General features: G+C 44.5%; 1 protein-coding gene across 13 annotated transcripts in view; it reads right to left on the bottom strand.

The window, feature by feature from the left end:
* CSK (C-terminal Src kinase) overlaps positions 1-21,442 on the bottom strand; it is a 914,950-nt gene that overhangs the window by 408,999 nt on the left and 484,509 nt on the right. For all 13 annotated transcript variants that reach the window (XM_069624501.1, XM_069624495.1, XM_069624502.1 and 10 more), the window contains one exon: positions 7,198-7,311. In XM_069624501.1, the coding sequence (XP_069480602.1) occupies positions 7,198-7,311 (114 nt within the window). The remainder of the gene's footprint in view (positions 1-7,197; positions 7,312-21,442) is intronic.

Genomic DNA, 21,442 nt, shown 5'->3' with positions numbered 1-21,442 from the left:
TAGGAAATGCTTCACTAGACTGTCGCTGAACAAGGACGTGCAACTCCTTTTCCTCGTAAACCTTAAGATGCCCGCTAAGTGTACCTTGACGGATGAGTGACTAAGACCTTGTTTTGCCAATTAGAGCATGTAAGGGAGACGTTTTTCATGTTGAGTGGTTCTAGCATATGCTACCCTTGACACCAGTCACATAACTTTTTCCACTTAAAGCGATACGATTGGTTTGTGGTGGGTGCCCTAGCCGCATCTGGGACATCCTTACAGTCCTGTTGGATTGCTAGTGGCAAAATTCTACAAAATCAGGAGCCACGCAGTTAATTGCAGTGACTGCGGGTTGTGATGTAGGACCCTTCCGTGGTCCTGCAAAATTATGCCTGGTAGCCTTATCGGCCGGTCCACTGACAACTGTAGTAGGTCCAAGTACCAATTTTGTTGTGGCCATTTTGGCACAGGGAAAATGATTTTGCAATGATGTTTCATGATCATTTGAATCGTCCGATTTGTGTAACTGGTGTGGGGGGAAAGGCGAATGCCAACAGGTTTGTCCATGGGAATGAGAATGCATCCCCTTTGGACACCTGCTGCAGACCTCTGCTTGCAAAGCTCGGGCACTTTTTGGTGGTGGCTGAGGCAAACAGGTCTATGGACGATTTACCCCATTGCCTAAACACTGTCTAGTTGCTGTTGGTTGATTTCCCATCTGTGCGATTGCGCGGACTGTCTGCTGAGGCTGTCCACTATGTTGTTTTCTACTCCTGGCAGGTGAAACACCTGTAGGAGCATCTGGTGGGAGAGGGCCTATTTACAAATTTGTTGAGCTTCCTGAGAAAACGTTGGCAACTTTGTTCCTCCTTGCTTCCCGATATAAAACATTGTTGTGTTGTCTGAGTATTTTTATTCTGCGTCCCTGCAGCACTGGCAAGAAGGATCTGAGGGCCCACAGCACTACTATCACCTCTAGCCCGTTGATGTGCAGCTTGGCTTCTTCTGCCATCCACAGTCCCCTTACGTGCAACTGATCGATGTGTGCTCCCCTAGTCTGTCATTGAGGCGTCTGTGACTAGTGTCTTGTGATGTGGTTCCTGGAATGGGTTTCCATCAGTAAGATTGTTCCTGTTCTTCCACCATTGTAGTTTACGTACAATGCCTGTGGTTATTAGGATTTTGTCCTCCCAGGTTTCCGCCACCTGGGACCAGTTTGCGGGTATGAACTGTTGCAGGGGCGGCGTGTGAAGCCTGCAGTTGGGTATGAGCCGAATGCACAACAACCTAGTGCTTAGCAGGTGCATGCACTGGCGCACTGAGGCTTAGTTTTGGTTGAATGTTGGAATTAGTGAGGTTAACGTGTTTATCCGCTGGATTGAGGGAAGCACCCTCTGCTCCTCTGCGGCAAAGTGTGCCCCCAACAACACTAAGTTTTTGCACGGCTGCAGAGAGGATTTATTGTAGTTTATTGAGAATCCTACGTTTCTGAGTGTCCTTACTGTTTCCGACATGGTGTGTTGGGCCTTGGAGAGCTTTGGCGCTCTCAGAAGCCAGTTGTCCAAGTACGGAGAGACGTGGTGACCTTTTCTGCTGAGGCTTTCCACGATGAGTGCTAGACATTTGGTGAAGGTTTGCAGGGTTGACTTTAGGCCGAACAGTAGTACCCGGAACTGGTAATGGGTGTTGTGAACTATGAATCTTCGATACCTCCTGTGTTTGGGGTGGATTGGGATGTGGAAGTGCGCATCTTTTAGGTCTCGTGTCCCTTGGAAGTCATTTTGTTGAATGGCATGGATTACTTGCTGCAGTGTTACCGTTTGGAACTTTTGCCTTCTGATGAATTTGTTGAGACTGCGCAGGTCCAGTATCGGACGCCATGTGTCGTCTGGTTTTCTTACTACAAAGTATTGCAAGTACACTCCCCTCCCTTTGTGTCATTTTGGCACCTTTTCCATTGCCTTTTTCTGTAACATTTGTCTGAATTCTTGGAGTACGACCTTTGGGTGTCCTTGTGTGTGTGGAATGGGCGGTATGCTGGGGGGTTGATTTGTGAATTCAAGCAGGTTCCCGTAGGCAATTGCTTGCAGGAAGCAACCGTCTGTAGTTATGCAGTGCCATTAAGTAACATAATTGGACACATTTCCCCCCCCACTTGCATAGTCACGGCAACCGTTTTCCCAGTCTTCCCCCCTTTGAGGGTTTGTTGCTTGTCGGCGCTTCTATGCTTAGCAAAAATCCTTTGACAAGTTGTATCTTTGGAATCACTTTTTGTATCCTTGGAAGTAGTATGTCACCTTATAGGAGAGGTCTTCATACTGTGGGGCGTGCCCTCGAGGGGGGCACGGCCGCATTCCAGGGGGGTGGAGGGGTGCGAGAACCTAGCCTGAAATAAAAATAAAAAATAATAATAATTACAAACTTTTAAATTGAGGAAAGAAAAAGCTGCCTGGGGCAGCTCGTCTATAATGGACAAACGGGCGTCGACTCAGTGGCCCCTTCATCCATTATGGAAGAGTCGAGGAGCCAGCCAGCTCAGTGAAACACTGAGCGCTCCCTCGTCTGCTTTTTCCAGCTGAAGGAGCGCTCCTGGGCAGGCTGAATTGTTAAAGGGAAAAACTGTTTCCCTTTGACAGTTCAGTTCTCCAGCCGCACATGCTCAATGAGCCATGCAAGGATGGGGGTATTTTGCTTTGCCAGCCTTGCATAGCTCATTGGAAATGCTGGCTGGGGAACTGCATGTCTGTATGTGCGAGGGGGAGCTCCTGCGCCCACGTGAAGGCACCTGCAGGAACCAGGAAGCTCTTGCTTCCCAATTCCTGTTCATAATGCAGGAGCTGGAGCGCTGGGGAGGATACGTCAGGACTGGGGCAGAAGGTAAGTTTATGTCCCCAAACCTCCCAAACTCCTCTAGATTGATTAGAGTGCCCTCGCTACGCTCAACGCTATGGCATATCTGGGGGAAATATTTATGTCCCTCCAGTTAAAAAATTCACTAGCCGCCACTGGCCCTGGGACTGTGCTGGTAGCAGGATAGGGGGGAGCCCAGGGACTGTGGTCAGAGCAGGATGGGCGGAAATCATGGGATAATGGTGGGAGCAGGGTGAGGAGCCCCCAGGGTCTGTCGTGGGTGGTGAGAGCCCAGGGACTGGGTAGGAGGGGGATGAGGAGACTGTGATGGGAGCAGGTGGGGGAGCCCAGGGACTATAATGGGACTAGGGTGCAGTGACGGCACACACTAGTTTAAAGCCATTTGGACTTACTGTCCATTTCGCATTTTGGGGGAGGGGGAGCTCAATCTGCCCACATTTTCCTCAGGGGGGGCCAGCCCAGAAAGGTTTGAAGGCCACTGCCTTAGATTAAGATCTACTACCCCTATATGAGGAGGTGGAGTTGTTTCTTCCTGAGGCTCCCTTAAAAGGGATGAAAAGTTTTCCTTCTCTGCAGGCTGGTGAGTGATCGGGCAGTATCAGTGTCAGTTTTTATTGCCTTCAGTGCTTCATCTATCTTTGGGCCAAACAGTTCCTCCCCCTCAAAGGGCATGTCTATTACCTTGTGCTGCACGTCAGGCCCGCCTTCTCATCACCACTCCATTTCCGATTTGTTTAAAACCTGTTTTGGCCAGATGTATCTCTATATAAATTTTGTGGTTGGCCGCTCCTACACCCTCCCGTAATATTGCCATTGTCTTTCTTTTTATCTTCTGGTAGGTGCTCCAGCACGGAGGCAATTCTGTGCCACACTTCACGGTCGTAGCGTAACATTATCACCAACGAATTATCTGCTTTCACTGTTTTCGCCCCAATTGTTAGGACTTTCTTCCTGAAGGTTCCATAAACTGATGCTTCAGGGAGCGTAACCAGATTTCCCACACGTGGTCCAATATTGGGATGACACCAGAAAACTTCCTCCTCTTACCCTTGTGGGCAAATAAGAAGCACTCTTTTTTTTTTTCTCCTCTGTTGGGATGAGGCTAAATTCCTGGCAGGTTTTAGAGATGGTGACATGAAACGCTATGTCGTCCGGCGGCGAAGGGTTGGGAGTTTCTTCCTGCGGATCGTTCGCCGGGGTGTCGGTATCCCAATCAGTGTTTGTGGGGGAAACCATCCTGGTAGAGTCGGCACCTAGTGGGGTGTTGGTTTCCGTATCGGGGAGCTCTCCTTCCTCCTGTTCCTTGTCCCTGAAAGCAGGCAAGGGTGGAGGCACAATCAATGGCCTTGGTAGCAGTATAGACCAGGGAAGCTTATGCTGCGCAGTGACTCCCGATTAAAAACTTAGCCTTCTGGTGTTGGTGGGGCCTCACAGACCTGTGTGATGACCTCGACTCTGGAGGTGCCATTGCACGAATGGGGATCTGGTTTTGCGACGTTGGTCTGCACCCGGACGATAACGTACACGTGGACTGTGGTCTTGACTTTGTAGATGATCTGGCTAGCGACCTGAGTGGGGAGACTGGTCGACGTTCTTCAGTTGGTTGCTGTGCATACTGCTGCTCTAGCTGGGCAGGCGGTAGTCTAGTCTGCAATTGTAATAGCACCGCTTGTAAGGATGAGAGAACTTGAAGCAACAGTAAGGCTAGCGGGTTTAAGAGCGGCTGAGTTGGTTGGTCCGTAAGTGAACAACTATGCCCATGGCCTGATATTTGTCCAGCACCCCCCCCAACCCCAAGGGCGACAGGACGATGCTGATTTGGTAGATTTTAGTGGGGTTATACCCGAATGACCCCATCCCGGCGTAGGGGGAAGTCGAGGAGAGCATGGGTGGCTGCCCACTGAAAATTGTGGAGGACCTGCCTACCGGGCCTCGAAATCCGTGCTGCAGAATGCCATCTGGCATTACATCAGAGTAGATGATTGGTGAGACTGACAAGATAAATATGTGCACTTGTGTACCCTGCACCGGATTAGCCTCCTGCTGATGTTTGGGATTGCCTTCTGCCTGATTAACTGTGTTCTGTGTGTCCTTGGGGACATCCCGAACATCTGTGGTCCAGGTTGGTAATTTTCCCCCCCATCATTGTAAGTTTTTTCAACCCCTTACCTCCAACTGCCTGGCTGATGACGTGTCCACCGACTATGCTTGCACCGCCGAGGACTCCTCCCTTGCACTGGATGACGATGTGCGTGAGGTTTTCACTCCCGTCAATGAGGGTGTCTGCTTGGGTTTTGCCTTGATCGACGGCTGACTTGGCACACCTGCCGGTGGGGCTTTTCCTTTGGATACGGTTGTTGGTCTGATGTTCTTCCTTGGCTTGGTTGAGCTTGTGGCTGATTGTGCCATGGACAAGGCATTCCTGGTTGAGTGTGCGGTCGACAATCCTTCTGACGATGGTGTTTTGGTTAACAAGCGTGTGGTCGACGGGTTCGTGGACAAGGATTGGGTTGCCATGCCCATGTTTGCTGTTTGTGGTCGACGGGGGAAGGGAGTATTTCCCCGACGATGAAGGCCTTGATAGGCTCTTTGCTGGATACTCTCGTCCCCAGATTGTCTGCAACGAGGCTCTGGCATCTCCTGCAGTTTGACGGTTCATGGCTCTGACAACGCTTATGCCGTTTTAGAGGCCTTTCTTCAGATTTGGCCCTTTCTTTGGATGGGGACTCTTCCCCCTAAGCACAGCCATGCTTTTAGTGGATTTGAAGGTGGGTAACAACCCTCCTGGAGCAAACACACTAGTCGTCTGTGCCTATCTTTGAGGGTTTTGGTGCTAAATCCTCTAGAGATTTCACAATCCTCAGCCGACTGGTTGAGATAAAAGCAATAAATGCACTCTCCGTGCCTGTTGCCTTCAAAGAAATCTTTGTGGCCGCAGGAGCTGCAGGCCTTGAACAACAACTTTTGCGCTTTGTCCTTATTCATTCCTTTTCAATCCCGAGATGATATCTCCTACTACTGGAGAAAAACCATGTTGGTTTCTTGACAGGAAAGTATGGTTTTCTTTAACAAAACTTATTTCTCTTGAGGAGAAAGAACTCAAGGGCTCCTTCCAGCGTGACACACTGTTAGAATCTGAGGAAAGGCTGGGGAGGAGGAGCTTGCAATTAAATGTCCCATTGGATGAGCCTAAAACACCCATAACTAGGGTGACAGCATGCAAAAGCACCTAATCTTTCTTATAAAAAGTAATATCCAAAAGGTAACCAAGGATTCCTAGCTTGAAGCCAGGGAATCTATTCACAGGATGCGAATCTATGAAAGATCCAATGCTGGAGAACCATCTAGACCCTTCAGTACAGATATGATTAAAAATGTTAACACTGAACATTTTGTCACTGGAAACACACCCTTTAACTATAGTGGGAATTGTCATGAAGACTATTTTAAATGGTAGTGATCTTGAGCTACACCTTGATAGGATTCTTGACATTGCAAAACAGAAGGGTGTTCCGGTTACAACTTTTCAGCATGTCTTTGATGTACACCAGGATAAACGGGTCCATCATTTACTGCTCCCCTAGCACATCTTATTTGAATAACAGGCACTATCCCAGTAACAACCTGTACATCAGAGTGTTCATTTTCCTGTCCTTGCCACATCAAGTGCGGTTTGCAGTTGCAAATGAGTCAACGGCATGCAGTTCGAGAAAATACTTTCTCTATGTAATTCTATTGTATACCTGTGATATCAGTCATGGCAGATTCCCGTTTTTTGGTTACCTTCCCTCCAGAAAGGTCACTGTTGCAGAAAATATTTACTATTTTAATAATAACTAGGTTTGTACATTCTTCAACTATTGGATAGTGCTAGTATTCCTTAGCTTGAGACTTAAGCCTCAGGACTAGTTAGTTAGGTTAACATGCAAGAGCCTTTGTGGCTCTCCTTTCACTGAACAACAGTGTATGGTGCTTTAGGAACCTCAGAGCTATAGCACACAAGCTTTGTATTACTCTCGCTTTTTCTTTCTCTCTGCATCCGATGCATTAAGTCTTGAGCACGAACCCCCGAAAATCTAAAAGTTAGCAAACCTTCTGATCTGTGCATTTGGGTGGGTGTCATTAGAAAACGACTCTACATTGTATAAGTCACACGCCTCCATCAACCATGTACTACTCTTTAATTGAACAAATGAAACTAACCTTACAATGTTATTTTATGTACCACATCTAAGTGTACAAAGTGACAACAGCAAACACGACCCACTCAGAGTGTAGACATTGCATCACTGTTTCACACTCATAACCCCATTTCTTAACCAGACAGAAACCTAGAACACTTACCTTGGTTACGGTAATGATGGTGAGCACATCACCTTTGCTGAATGGAAGGTCTTGCTCTGCTGTCGCTAGGAAGTTGTACTTGGCGATACATTCTGTTCCCATGGGCCAAGCAGGCTGTTGGGGAGTTCAAGAATAAGACTGTTAAAGATTTTATGAGCCATTTTGTTGTGCAACTAGGAACCTTGAGGGAATGCCCCCCCATCCACTCAGTCCAGATCCCCATGTAGGAGGCTCAAATGACCCATGCAATTTATTTGATTATTATGGGCATCCCCAAAGACTGTCCTATAAAACATTTTGAAGTGGAGGATTTACATATATCATTTAAAAAGGATAACTAGAAAACACTTTCAATTCGTGAAATATTCCAAAACGTTTACCCAGAAATTAGGTTTAGCTCACATAATTGGCATATAAAAGTTACTAGCCTGTGCACAAGCAACATAGGATACCTGTTCCTACCAAAGCATTCAGTTATACGAAATACGAATGAAACCTAAAGTACCATTTTATGACTGGAAAACAAATGTTCTTGTGCACACAAGTCCATTACTAGCCTTTTGCCAGTTCTTAAGACCATAACTTGTTTCATACAAAATCAGCACTCCGCTCTTTTGGAGGTGTAAGGATATGGAATACATGAGGATGCAGTGTTCCAAAAAGTATTTTAATCCATTATTGACCATTGTTTGTCACATGATTGAGCAGGTTTCAGAACAATTGTATACAAGGTTTAAAGATCAGTATATAAAAATGAGGAATCAATAGGATCAATATGTTTCATATATGATTTTACAATTAAGTAACATGGTCAAGTTTGAGTCAAGTATGCATGTTTATACAACCAAACACGATTTAAAGTTCCCAAATTTGTGATTAGGTGAAATTCGTACAAAGTCAATTCATGTCTGCACATGTTGCAAACAAATGCTTAGTCAGGTGATGAACTGATGTTTTATTTCAGAATGAGTCATTGTGGTGCTGTTAAGTTCTAGAAGGGATTCCCCTGTGACCAAATGTGTATTATACTGGGTTTTCAGTGGCTTCAATCATTAAAGCAAAGTATCTTCATGCCTACTAGCTCCTAGGGATCTACTAAAGAATGTGATTCAATTTGATCAAATTGTGTGTATTAACGTCTCTTGACATACGAGCCCATGAGAGATGGCTACAGTGTAACCTTGTCAAACAACGTAGTCATTTCGGTCTATAATCTGGTCCTAGAGCAGAGCCAGTGGCGGCGGGAGGACACCGATACTCTGAAGGAACAGCTTCACTGATGCAGTAAACTGACCTACAAATGTGACGAGATTACTTGTTTTCTCCTACCACATATTTCCAAGTAACAGTAAAAGGTTTTGCCACCTTTGGGTAATGGCAACACCGAAGGCCCAAGGAAGGTTTTAAGCAACAGGGTGGTATCCCACTGGTTGGCCACAGCTGCAAATCATCTCAGACTGGTCTCCAGATATCAGTTGCCACTGCAAGCATGGTCTGTACATCAGACTTCAGCCTTAACAGGTTTTTGGAGTACCAGAGGCTTTGCTTCGGCTGAGCTGACACAGAGCCCTTGCCACATGATTATCCAACTGCCCCTTGGGTACGTCTAAGTGTCTATTCTCCGTCAACTGCCACCAAAGGAACCTGTGGGCCCTCAACACAAAGATATGGAGGGTCTGTGACATAAAGTGGCTAGAAATGTCTTGAGGGCATGTCACTTTAGACTAGAGTCTGCCAGGAATGCATTGCAATTCGAGTGAGACAGCTTTTTGAACTGGTAATGCTTGCACTAAATAACACTGAAATCGAACTTCCTTAACATCAGCCCGTTCTTAGGATATCCATGCATAAGAGGCCTTTGTCCCTTTCCCTCCTTCCAAGTCTGCTTTAGCCAGCAAGAGGGTCATCTAGGCAAAGGTTCACTCCTTAAAGGAAACCTGTATCATTGAAGTGTAAAGTGCTGTTGCCAAATTCACAGCAAATTGAAATGTGTTGGAACCACAGCAGATCTAGTCACGCACATGAAAATCCATTGCAAAAGCTGATGCAAAATAAATGACAAGCTGGTGAAATTAATTTGATACAGCAGCCATCTCTGTAGAATCTACATAAAACCTTTGGCCCATGTGATGCCATTGAAGCTAATGTTGGCAAAACATCAAATGTCAAGGGCTTTAAATAGTAATGAAAGCCATTGAAACACTATAAAATATGAGAAATATGCAAAATCAACAACATAGGTTTTAAGATCTACTGAAAAAAGCCATTTTATGGTGACATTGAAGAAATGGTACCAGGGAACTCATTACCCAACTGAAGTCAGCGTTTAATTTAAACAGCAGGCCCCAAAAACCTTGAAGATCTTATTGTTCACCTGTAAGCTAGGATGCAACTTAATAAACCCCACCAAGTGTTGATTGACAACGCTGACATTATAGTTGCAAGCTTCAAAACTGATGTTTGAGGAATGGGGAGGAGAGGGTCAACCAAGAGTCAGAAGGGGCAAAATAATTGAAGAAAGCTGAAGAGCATTTTGCTTTTTTAAAGAACTGTAAAATCAGAAAATAACGACAAAAAGGTTTTTTCTTTTTTTTTAAAAAGAAGAAAATCTGCTACTTTTTGACCTTTAGAAGAAAAAATATAAATCTTCATAGCAGTGCAACCATAGGAAGTGTGAGAAGCAGGAACAATTCAGAGTTACCAACAGCGAAGGTAAGAGGGACCCTGAAGAAATAAACTAAGGCTTCACCGTCTTTAACCCAGGACAGACTCGCCAAACAGGAAATCTCGCACTTTAGTACAGGATAACAAAACGTGGTTAGTTGCATTTGCAGATTTTGCAGTCAGGAGGCTTCAGAGTTCTCCGGTGAGGCTTGGATACACTACCTATGAATTACTCTGCAGCGCATGCAAACTGACACTTTTAAACTTGGTGAGTGAGGACTTTAGTGCACTCAGTGGCAAGATGAATTCTCCTGTCCGAACTGAAGACTTGTGCCACTGAGATGAAGTCACAGGAAGGTGGCTAGGGTAGGTTTATTGGGGAGGACGAGGGACCCTTAGGGCTTGGCATCACTGACCACATCGCAATGCTGGCCCCAGAGAAAGTATAAATGGGGCGGGGGTTTCTGAAGTTACCCATCAAGTCCCTACATGTGTGTACCTAGGATATGGGAAGGCTCCAAAAACCAAACTGTTAGGCAAGATTGTATGTAGTACCCTGTGGGAGACTACACCAACCCGGTCCTCCTGGTAATAGGTAACCCAATCATTGGTTTAAGTCTGTACTACACAGGTGGGTAGTGTGGCTGAGCAGCTAGGCTCATCTCAAGAGGGGTCAATGTGAGCAGTAGGGTTTTTAACCAGAGATTCACAGTGACAAGTATTCAAATAAAATCTTACGCTCAAGGTTTCTTGATTAAACAATTTATTTTAACAGTCAGTTGAATAAGCCTTCTTCAGAAGGCAGCAATATATATCTAACACAAAAATACACTTCAAAATACACCTCTTTGTTTCTCTAAATCAGCAAGTACCCATTTGGGATGGTACACAGATGGTTCCTACAACCGGAGGTGACTTAAATTAATAGGACACTGTGGACATTAACATATCACTGGTACATTTTGAGCAATATTGAGGTTGGGGTCAAAGAAAAGGGTTTGGGAATAAAACAAAAGGTTAAACAAATATTCTGAAGAAGGTAAGTATTTTTTAACCCCCCATTGCAAAGTAAATTAACCCTTTCCTGGAGGAAAGGTAAAGCACAAAGTCAGAGGTAAGAAAAGTCTTTCAGGGAGCCAGGCCAGCCAATGTTCATTGAACACAAGTCTAGGTGAGCTGAAGCACTTCTTGCAGGTAAGTAAAAGACTTGCACAATGTTTTACAAGTCTTTGTAGAAAAATAGAATCACTGTAGGGTTGCAAGCTGGGAGGCTTGTTAGGGGCAAAGATGCAAGCAACTTTGCAAAAGCAACCAAGACAAGTCTCAACTGATCACTAGCAAGGCTATACGACAAGAAGTAAGTACCCTTAGTTTTAGAGTACCTTTTGAAAGAAGAAATTGGTTCCAGCTGGCTTCTGTTCCTGTGTAGGTCTGCAGATCCTGCTGATTATGGGCTTCAGTCATGGGGACAAGAGGGAGGACGTCTGGGGACTCCTGCACTACGAATGGAAGGTGAGCAGCAGCAATGGGCAAACTTCAGATCAGCGGCACTTTGCGATTCCAGCTCCTTGTGACTCTCGCAAATAGCACCACTGCGGTTCTCGGATACTATGGACTTTCCTCCCATCTGGGGTCCAGCACTCTGTTGAGGTGGCTCAGGCTTGGTCAGTCCTGCTTCCTGGGAGTCCTCTCCCTGGCACTTCGGTTCCTGCAGCAGCAATGGAAGTACAACCAGCTTCGAGAGGATTTCCAGATTAACTCATCTTGGGGTCGATTGGTCCCACCAACCCAACGGGAGGAGCCGTCCTTTGCAGGTATTCTCTAATCGAGACAAATTTGGAGCTTCAGCACTGCAGCAGGGCTTAACCGGGTAAACCAACTGTCCAGGAGTTGCAGCAGGAGTCTCTTCCAAGTTCTTCTTCGGATTCCTTCGTCCAGTGGTCGACTCTGCCTTCAAAGCAAAAAGCCTGGCCTTTTATGCACGTTTCTCCCCTTCATTCGCAGTCTAGCAGTCAATCACACGGCAGGGTGGCTATCCTCCGAGGCCAGCCCTACAGCCAATCACCCTTGGGTGCATTTCTGTAACCAAGGAGACTAAGCACAAGGAGTTTCGGGCACCTCCGTCGCTTCCTGCCCTTCTAGACACGCTGGAGCCAGAGGCGGGCTTCACTTGTGAATCCCACCAAAGATAAAACGAACAAATAGACCAAACCTAGTTTGGTGCATGGAGAAATCTCAAGAAGGACCCTTCCTACAAGAAAAGGTGAAAAAAGAAGACCAGGGCCATTTTGACAAAACGGGCACCCAAGCGTGTCTTACTGCAGCTGCAATTGCAGCCCGCGGTAAAAACACACAATGGTAGGGAAAAGTAAACCACTGCCACCAGCCATTAATTGTAGAAAGGGTAACATAAAAATGTTACATGAGAAACTAGACAAAGGGGATACTAAGTAACCCCTCGAGCACCCTATTGTAAGATAGTGATTGCTGGGACTAGAAAGTTACAAAATGTAAGTAAATTCAATTTCACTTCACTGCTCTTGGAAACAGTAGTTTCACCAAGAGAAGGTATTTAAAACTTTGGGAAATCTAAGAGACTTCCCTGTGCCACTGCACTGAAGGTGCTGTGTGTCACAATGTAAAGATGACGATTACGGAGTTTGTCAGACTCCAAAGTCAAAAGAAACACAGAAAACACATAGAATTAAAAGTACAATGTCACAAAGTTCAGAAAAAGAGCTGGGGGTCTGAAAGGTGGGAGGAATTTAGCACTAAACTGAACATTTTTCCTAACACAAACTGTGGCCAAACAAAATAAAAATGGGACTAAGAACCAAAGTCGGAAGAATCGAGAGCGTCCGGTTTTCACATAAGTGATTGCAGGGCTCTGCTGCTGATGGCTTATTAACTGTAGGGCGTGTCAGATGATAATGGGGAACAGTGTCTGTAAACTCAGCCTGCCTCTGACTGATCGTAAAGTGAATGATCTGGTTGGCTGCCTGATTGTTATACACCATTTCCAAGCCCGCCCTTGTTGATCTAGTGAAATCTAATCCCTTCTTTTGTGATGATAAAATAAGAGAACTCTACATTGTTCCAAAGCCATCCATTTATCCCCGTGCCGTTAGATCAAAGGTAAATATTATAGCTTTATAAACCTGCGACGAGGGCCGTACCGGGCGTTATGGGCCCTGAAGACCGAGTTAATGAGATGATTACAAGGGCTTCTGTCATGATGAATACAATTCGAGCACAAGTCTACCAATTAATATTATTGCCATCAACCAAGACAGATTGTATGGTGCACAAAGAGGACTCTGTTATGTAACGCTTCGCTATTCTTTATGGAACAGGTGGAAACTGCAGAAATAGACCATTTCCCCCCATTCCAACATGGCCTCCAATAGGTCTGCATTTTGCTTGCACCAACTGCAGTCTAGTTTCCTTAGAAAATGGCTGCCATGTCTCCACTCTTAATTCCTTTAAAAGCACAGTGGTGTGTTGCTACATGTTTGACTCCGTGCCTCACTGCCTGATATCCAGACTGAGTAAGTGCAATTTCTTCCTGTTCTTTCTTCCGTCCTCTCCCTTCCCACGTCCCTTTGTTCTTTCTCTGTCTGCTCCATTCATTTGTTTTTTCAGTCCCGTCACACTGCGACCTTTCAGTGCTTTAACTAGTGTAGTTTCAATATTTCTTCTATCATATATGAAAGGTTTTATCCCTCCAGGCAATCGCCTAAACATTTAAGCACTTGTAGCTGTTTAAAACCATCTCTGGCTGCATAATTCTAAACGCATTTTCGTTCCCCTATTCCGATCGTTACTCTTGTTTCCACGCAACCGTACTTTCGTTTCCTGTTAATTTGGAACGGCTGCAGTAATTTTCGTGGCAAAGTCCTTCCATGCAACACGTGCTTCAGTTCACCAAAGGCCTCTCACGCAACTCGTGTAGCAACTACATCTCAAGCATCTCGTGCATCAGTTAATGTGACACGTACATCATTGAACACGTATATCTTTGCTCATTCACGCAAGACGTGCATCTTGCATTTATTGTAAATGTGATGAGACTACCTCTGGTAAGAGTTCTGTTAAACTACTTATTATCACTCTATATGCCCACCTTGCAATCTATTACTGCTAATGTGTAATGCGCTGTCTGGGCTGGCACATATGGGATCAATGGCGTACCCGCTGCTATTGACTTCCCATCATGCTGTCCCTCACCTGAAGTCTAGTTGTTTGCAGCATGGCCATCGCCGGGAGGTTCTTGCTTCCTGTCCTCCCGGCAGTCGGCGCGTTGCAACCTACATCACAGGCAGCGTCTTTGGGTTTATGCGCTTTTTTTCCTCTCTCCGCGTTTCTAGCTTTGCTCTTGCCTCCTATCTCTTGCCGCACCACCTTCGCGGCTTCTGCTTTGCCCGGCGTTTTTTTTCCCCTTCCTCTTGGTCTTGCTGAACACTCTATCTCTCTCTCTCTCCCTCTCTGCTGTTTTGTTCCTCTGCTCTCCACACTTGTTCCAGCACTCCCTTGCAGTCGCCTCGCTTGTCTTCCCGGCGTTCTCCTCCTGCCCTGCTCCTGGTGGAGCCTTTGCACTAGCGGGGGCTTCTACTCTGGTTTCCGCCGTTGCTACCGCCCGGAGTCTTGCACCCTCCCTCTCCGGTACGGCTTCTACAGCTCAGGGTCGCCCGCTCCCGCAACACCAACCCACAAACCCACATTCTCCTTTGGAGTGGCTGACGCTTCGGAGTCTCACACTGACCTAATCTCTGATCCCTATTCCTGATCAAGACTGATATCTATTAAGGAAAGAGCAAGGGTTTTTTTGTGCCGTTTGGCTTTTTCCCCTTTCTTTGGTTGTCTCGGGAGCGAGGCCAGTGGCCCGCTTGCCCATTAAGCACCCACTGTGGCTTCCTCTGGAGGCAGGTCAGATCTTCATTAAAAAAAGGCTGTTTATCCTGGGGGTGGGGGGTGGGGAGGGCAGAACCACAGAACACCACAAGCTCAGGTGAGGGGGATCTTATTGATTCTGAAGACGAGACCTGCAAGACTAACATAATGGACAAGATTCATAGTCTAATTAACCCTCCGCCCTTTTTCTCTTCCGGTGTTGATGCTGTATTACATTAGAAAACCTTCATCACTGCATACCAAGACTACCCTGTCTTCTATTGAGTCTACTGCCACATCACTTCGTACTCCCTTCCTTGGAGCCAGTCCCCTACCTACACAGGTTTTCTTCCCCAGGAGTGTTTCCCCGGCCTTAACTCTGCCCCCATCACACTATCTCAGGGCCAGGAGTGAGGTCAGGAAGGCTCCCCTTCTACCAACATCTTCTTGCCTGCAGGTAAGGATTCAGTGAACCAATCTAAAAATTTTAATGTTATCTGGAGAGCACTCTTAAATGTCATAACAGCGTGAGATGAAAACTTAGATGTGGGTTATGTGAACAACCTCTCAAAAAGTCTGCAGAGCTCACATCATTTAGAAAGTGAATAAACACTGGCTTTGTGACGAAGCTGCAATTTTAGGAGATTGTGAGCATCAGAAAAGGGATGAAGTTGAGAAGTTCCAGGAGTACTAGGGCGTGCACAGCTTAGGACTTCCTGTGATACAACCACTAACAGAATGCGCAAGCTTCGGAAGAGAAACTATGTAGAAATCCTGCAAAGCTCACAAGGTCTGAGCAATTGTACTACATCGAAGTTGAATGAATATGCTGATTGATCTGTAATATGAGTATATATAAGATCTTATTTTTAAGATTAATTTCAATGGTGTAACAATGTTTTCGTTGTGAATATGTGGCCCTGAGGTCCTTGGCCCTGAATCATAAATGGAAGAACAATTAACCTCAATAATTTGGGCTGCAACTTATGGCAATACTTTGTCCACGTGACGATTGAGGCTTATTCATTTTTCTTGCAATTAATATCATGTGGGCAGTTTTTTTCCCCTTTTATCTTCTCTTTCTTTATATGTATTCAGTAATAAATAGTACTCGGTGTCATTCAATGATCACTTAGTAAGAGGACACATTTTGAAAGTGTTTAGGTACAGTGAGGAGAGTTCCTTTATATATTTACACTTGGAGTCATCACTATATTATGGATATAGAGCCTTAAGTCCTTGTCTTTATAGAAGTCATTATAAAATCAATACATTTTTTCTTGTATGGGGATACGGGAGGTGAGGGAACCGCAACATTTGTATTGTTTCTATAGCTATAGTAGTTTGATGGACGCAATGTGAAATACTATTAAAAGGCCTGTTGTGCAGATTGGTTTGTTGCACATAGAGTGACGGTTGATATGGAAGGTACTCAGTGTGGTAAGCAGACAACCATGTTTCAACAAGTTAAGCCTTTAGTGAAAAGCTAGCTAGACTTCTCTTCACATAAATTATTCATTATATAATGTAATGTTCTTTTTCTTTTAAAAAGTGACCAGTGAGGTGGAGGTACAACAATTTGAGTATCACTCATTTCTGTAGTAGTCTGGATTCCGTGACGTGAAATGCTACATTTAGTGGTTTGCTGTTCACATCGGTTTGACAGTGGATACAGATTGTCCTCCATTTGTAGATAATAAAGTTTAAATTTGCTTAATTTCTTTATAAAAAGTTGGATAGTAAAATGTTGGTTGCTCTATATCTGTGTGGATTTAGGCATTAAGGCTTGTCGACAGAATATTGGGTGTTGAAATCTACAGTGGGAGGAACTAGGTAAGTGGTCTATGATGTTACTAGGACGGAGTACGTAATATACCTCATGGTATGGACCATAAGTTTCTCATAGAAGGGTATACAAATCCTTGACCTTTTGCTCACAGTGAACACAGGAGATATATTATTATAATCGTTTTTGGTTTCACTTTGGTGTGGATGATTAGTGAGAGAGTATTGTTGAATTACGGTAAATATGGTGGTGGGCAGATTGTTTAAGTCTGACTATTCATAAACCTCACTCAACAGGATTGGCTGTACTGATGGTAATTATTCCGAGTTAACCTATCTTTATGTGACAAAGCACTAGGAATTTGTTGAAAAGTAAGAACAATCTCTACTCTCGGGAGGCTAGCTCAGCGGCAACGTGCTCGCCTCGGAAGCAAGACGACACAGAGCAACACAGGTTCGATCCCCGGGTCTGCGCTTAGAATGGGTATCAAGCACGTTATAAATAACCTATCATATCATATCAATGCATGCATGTTGTATGTATGCAGATATGGATGACATTCTCTGAAGAACGTGTTAGACAGCAAACAAGAACTTGCATGTCATTAATAACAGTTGAAATTTGATCTGAAACTCTTTTTAAAGAAAATATTCTGTTATGTGTACCACTGTTGCAAGAATGTTCACAATTGGTGAATATTTTCTGGGGATTTAAGATGTTCTATTAAATGTTCATATCTTTTCTAAAGAATCGTTGACTTTTTGTAAACCATTAAGGAATTGATTGGTTTATGAGTTAAGGGCAGTGTGCAACAATTGTCCACATTGAATGACTGAAATGACCCATAACACTTAGATTGTACTACATAGCCACGTGTGTAAAGGTCTTGTAGTGCAAGCTCACCTCAGAAGTAGACAACTAGGAGTTGGTGTGGCCTTTGCAGACATTGAATCAGGACTAGCAGAATTCAGGCACGACTTGCCCATGCATAACAACTCAGCCCCATGCAGTGTAATGAGAGGGGACTCTTCCTGGTTGATCAAGAATCCTTGCGTTTTAAAAGTCTGCTCGGTTTTGCCTATTCGATTAGCACCTCCTACTCCCCTGAGGGTTTTTTCTTTACACCTTTAATAGGTTGTTAATTTGTTTGTTGGTTTGTGGTAAAAATGATGGCCTAGGGTCAGGTTTACGGTGGAAACAACCTTACATGTTATGTGCGCATGGCATATTTGCTACATAGCTTGCATAGCATCAGCAATATGTGGTGTAAGTTTTCATCTTTGCAGAACAGAGCAACAAAGAAGTACAATGTCCATTAACACCACATTATGACCATTTCAAGAGGCAGCTCTATTTATTGATAGTTTGACTCCGGCTCCAAATAAGATCTGAAGTCGGAGCATTTTACTCCCGGTTGTTTTTTTCAACAAAGGTGCAAAATGAGGCGCTAGTTAGCAACCTGCTGTCTGATGCACTGCCATAAGTCTAGTCTGTGCCAGGTACCGTAACCATAAATCAGAACCCAAAAGTGTGCATTCAGTGCTTGCTGAGAGGGCAGCAGATTTGCAGTGCGTTGTGTATGTGTTGTACTGTGGAGTTCTTCAAGATGGGCGGACATTTTAGTTACAGTGTAGATGCACAGCTCTAAACTGAAGGTGTGGAGACATACAGAAGTAACAAGAGGGGCGACGAACAGGGAGCAGTATGCGGTTATTGGCAGTATGGAACCTTTAGACAAAGGTCCAGCGGGGTAGTGGTCCAGATACCGGTTGTCATTGGTCTCCAGAGCTGGTACCGTTAAGATGAACAAGTTACTCTCTTACCTGGTAACATTCTTTCGATGGGATGGTCCGACGGCGTATTCCATATCTTTGACAGTAATCAGCACAGCTGTGGTGATTACGGTCAAAGATATGGAATACGTCTGAGGACCCAATCCCCTCGAATTTAAATTTTACATTGTCTATATATCTTTCACAATCAACCAGGAATCCTGTACGATTTAAAATTCTGTATGGTTTACTTTTTATTTTCTCTGTCTCCACAAACTCAACCTCACGTAAACTCAATTGACCTTCTATACCCTCTCAGTCCAGAGGTTGTTAATAAAATAGAGTTGGTGGGGTGTATTATTGCTTTCTTTCTATTTGATTCCATTATAGTGACATGGTTATCTGAATAGTCCATTAAAGTATTTTATGAAATATATGCTTACAATCTCACTTTTGGTTTGCTCTTGTGGGGGCCTGCTTACTATTTTTAAGGTGCCTTGGAAGCAGTTGCTTGTGGGCGTTTACAGACTTTTTGCCAAATAATTTGGCAGTAATCTCTACTTTTACAATTTTTGATTTACTACTTTGCTGCTAAAGGCAGCCTGGATATGACTGAGCAGTAAAGTCAGCAAAGTGAAGTCAGAAAAGGGAATTTAAAAGGTAACCTCTTTTCACTTCAATGCGCATGAGAATTTCTAAGACTGTTAGTGAATGAATGCTTTAGAAATTGGACAGGTCCAGGACAAAAAGAGCGTCTCGTTTTGAAATGATATCTCTGGCTACCGGGCCCCATACCAGAGAAGATTTACAAGATCAGATGAACACTCTAGTGGAAGCGAGAAAAAATTGTCAGATTTATTAATTTAACTCTCAGCACAGCACCTAGGGCCGATTTAAATTGTATAATCAAAAAGACAATGGCATTAAAATAAAACTGCCAATGGTGCCTACAGCTGAAAGTTTCAGAAAATAATATCTAAATTTGCCAAGGGTGCTTGGGGGAAAGAAATCGTAGCCCACTTTGCCAAATAGATATGAAGTCTCCCAAATAAACTCACAATCAAATTCTAACTCGCCACAAAGATCCAAGCTCGGTCAACTTCAAGTATATGACTTGGATTGTAAAACACAAAAAGAATTTAACAAAGATCTTAATGACATGGATTATAGTCCATCTTCCAAGTGTACATTTCTAACGTCTGTCCTAATGAGGAACTGAATTCCGTAGTACATATTATATTACATGCACCTACTATAATGAAGTCAAACTCATTGGTTCTTTAATGCTTTTTATATTCCTGCCCAATGAAAAAGCTGGACCGAGAGAATTCACATTCTATGATATTAAAGTTGCCCTGAGATGTAAATACGCAATTGCATATGTGATATAACAAACTATTATTTCTTAAATAGGTCAACTTGCTTGATGGAGCAAAGGGACCCTTAAAAAAAACGCTCCTGGAGTGCATTATTTGCCCCACCATTGATAAGCAAACTGCCTTAGAATGTCCAAAGCTATCTGTATTAGACTGTTTATAAGACTGGACTGGTCATTCTCCATCTAAATAAATAAATGATTCAAAATAAATTGCTCCAAGTAAGATTACACATGAGCTTGTACCAGCTAACCTTAAGTGTACATCGCTGAATCTATTAAAAAACAGTGACTTATGGTGGAAGCAACTGTGGTTTTTATACTCGAGCCAAAAAGAAAAACCTCTTTGGAACTCTGATAAAAACTCAGATCTTCAAACAGATTTTAAAAACTCTACTAAATAATAAAGCCATGCTTTTACTGAAGGAAGAAGAAACCGAGTGCCAGAAGTATTCAGTCCAAATCAATCTAATGTTAAATCTCTTTGCTTGAAGGTCTCAAATGCACAAATTAATCACATCTTGGTATTGTTCTTCCTGATGGATTAGTCCTTCCTGTCGCAGATTTCTTATCTTTGATAACCTACGCGCGAAGCAAGGACGAGCGGGTGTTTGCACCAGCAGGGGACCACTTGTCCTGAAGGCCCAAGCCCCAGCCCACAGCGGTGCAAGCCAGCGCAGTGCAAGGGCGGGCGGGTGTTGCCAACAGCAGGGGTGTGAGCTCTGCCACGTGGCCTGTGCCTGAAGGGGTTTCACCATTCTACTAAAGCCCGGGTCCCACCCTGCAGCGGCGCAAGCCAACGCGGTGGAAGGGCAAGCAGGTGTTTGCACCAGCAGGGGAGTGAGCTCTGCCAAGTGCCCTGTACCCGAAGCAGTGTGTGGTGGCCCAATGAACACAAGGACACCAGGATGAAGATGAGGTATTTTATTTGGTACCTTGTAACATGCAGGGAGCTGGCTGTATTCACAGTGGGTCAGTGCAGTTGGCTTCACTGCACTGATGTATCAGTCTCTGCCTTAGTGTCTTAACTTAATTACAATTAAGCCACAAGGCTCCATCTGATATCCATGGAATTATGCTTTCTTAGGTCCCCAATGGACACCACAATGCCCTCATCCTCGAGGAACGTGTGCCTAGGATTTTGTGATCAAGTAGTCTGGACATACAGTCCGCCTGGGCATTCTTCAGCCAGCGATGTGTGTGATTTCATATGTGTATTCTTGTAGTTTTGCCGAGATTCTTGCCCCAGTCGTGGTGTTGGACTCAGTATGTGCACTAAGGGCTTGTGGTCGGTGACCAGACGGAACTTGATGCCTCACACATATGACCTAAGTACTCCTCGGCATAGGCACAAGTGAGCATCTCCTTTTCGACTGTGGAGTCATTTTTTCGGACAGTGCTTTGGATGCAAAGGTTTTGTGTCTCCCCTTCTTTGGGTGAGTGTGGCACCCAGCACGTAGGCACCGGCATTGGTCGTCACATACGTTTCCCATTCAGGTTTACAAGGTTTCAAACATGGGCGTGCAGAATCCTCCTCATTACTTCATTGAACGCAGCCACTGGCTATTCCCACTGGCACAGCTTCACCTCTTGTTCAGAGAGGGATTCAGTGAACAAAAAGCATGTGCTGCAAACTCATCTCAGAACAGGTTATCATGCCATGTTCTTTCTGGAGAGGAGCGCATGCTACCTTTTTTTGAAATATTTGTAAGGAACTTGGGATTGGTCACCCTGAGTTACCTGGGGGCAACCAGACGT

This window comes from Ambystoma mexicanum, chromosome 11 (genome assembly GCF_040938575.1).
Source record: "Ambystoma mexicanum isolate Mex_15411 chromosome 11, UKY_AmexF1_1, whole genome shotgun sequence".
Classification (NCBI taxonomy): domain Eukaryota; kingdom Metazoa; phylum Chordata; class Amphibia; order Caudata; family Ambystomatidae; genus Ambystoma; species Ambystoma mexicanum.
Note: the sequence above shows the minus strand (reverse complement) of the source record. Positions and strands in the feature narration are given on the sequence as shown.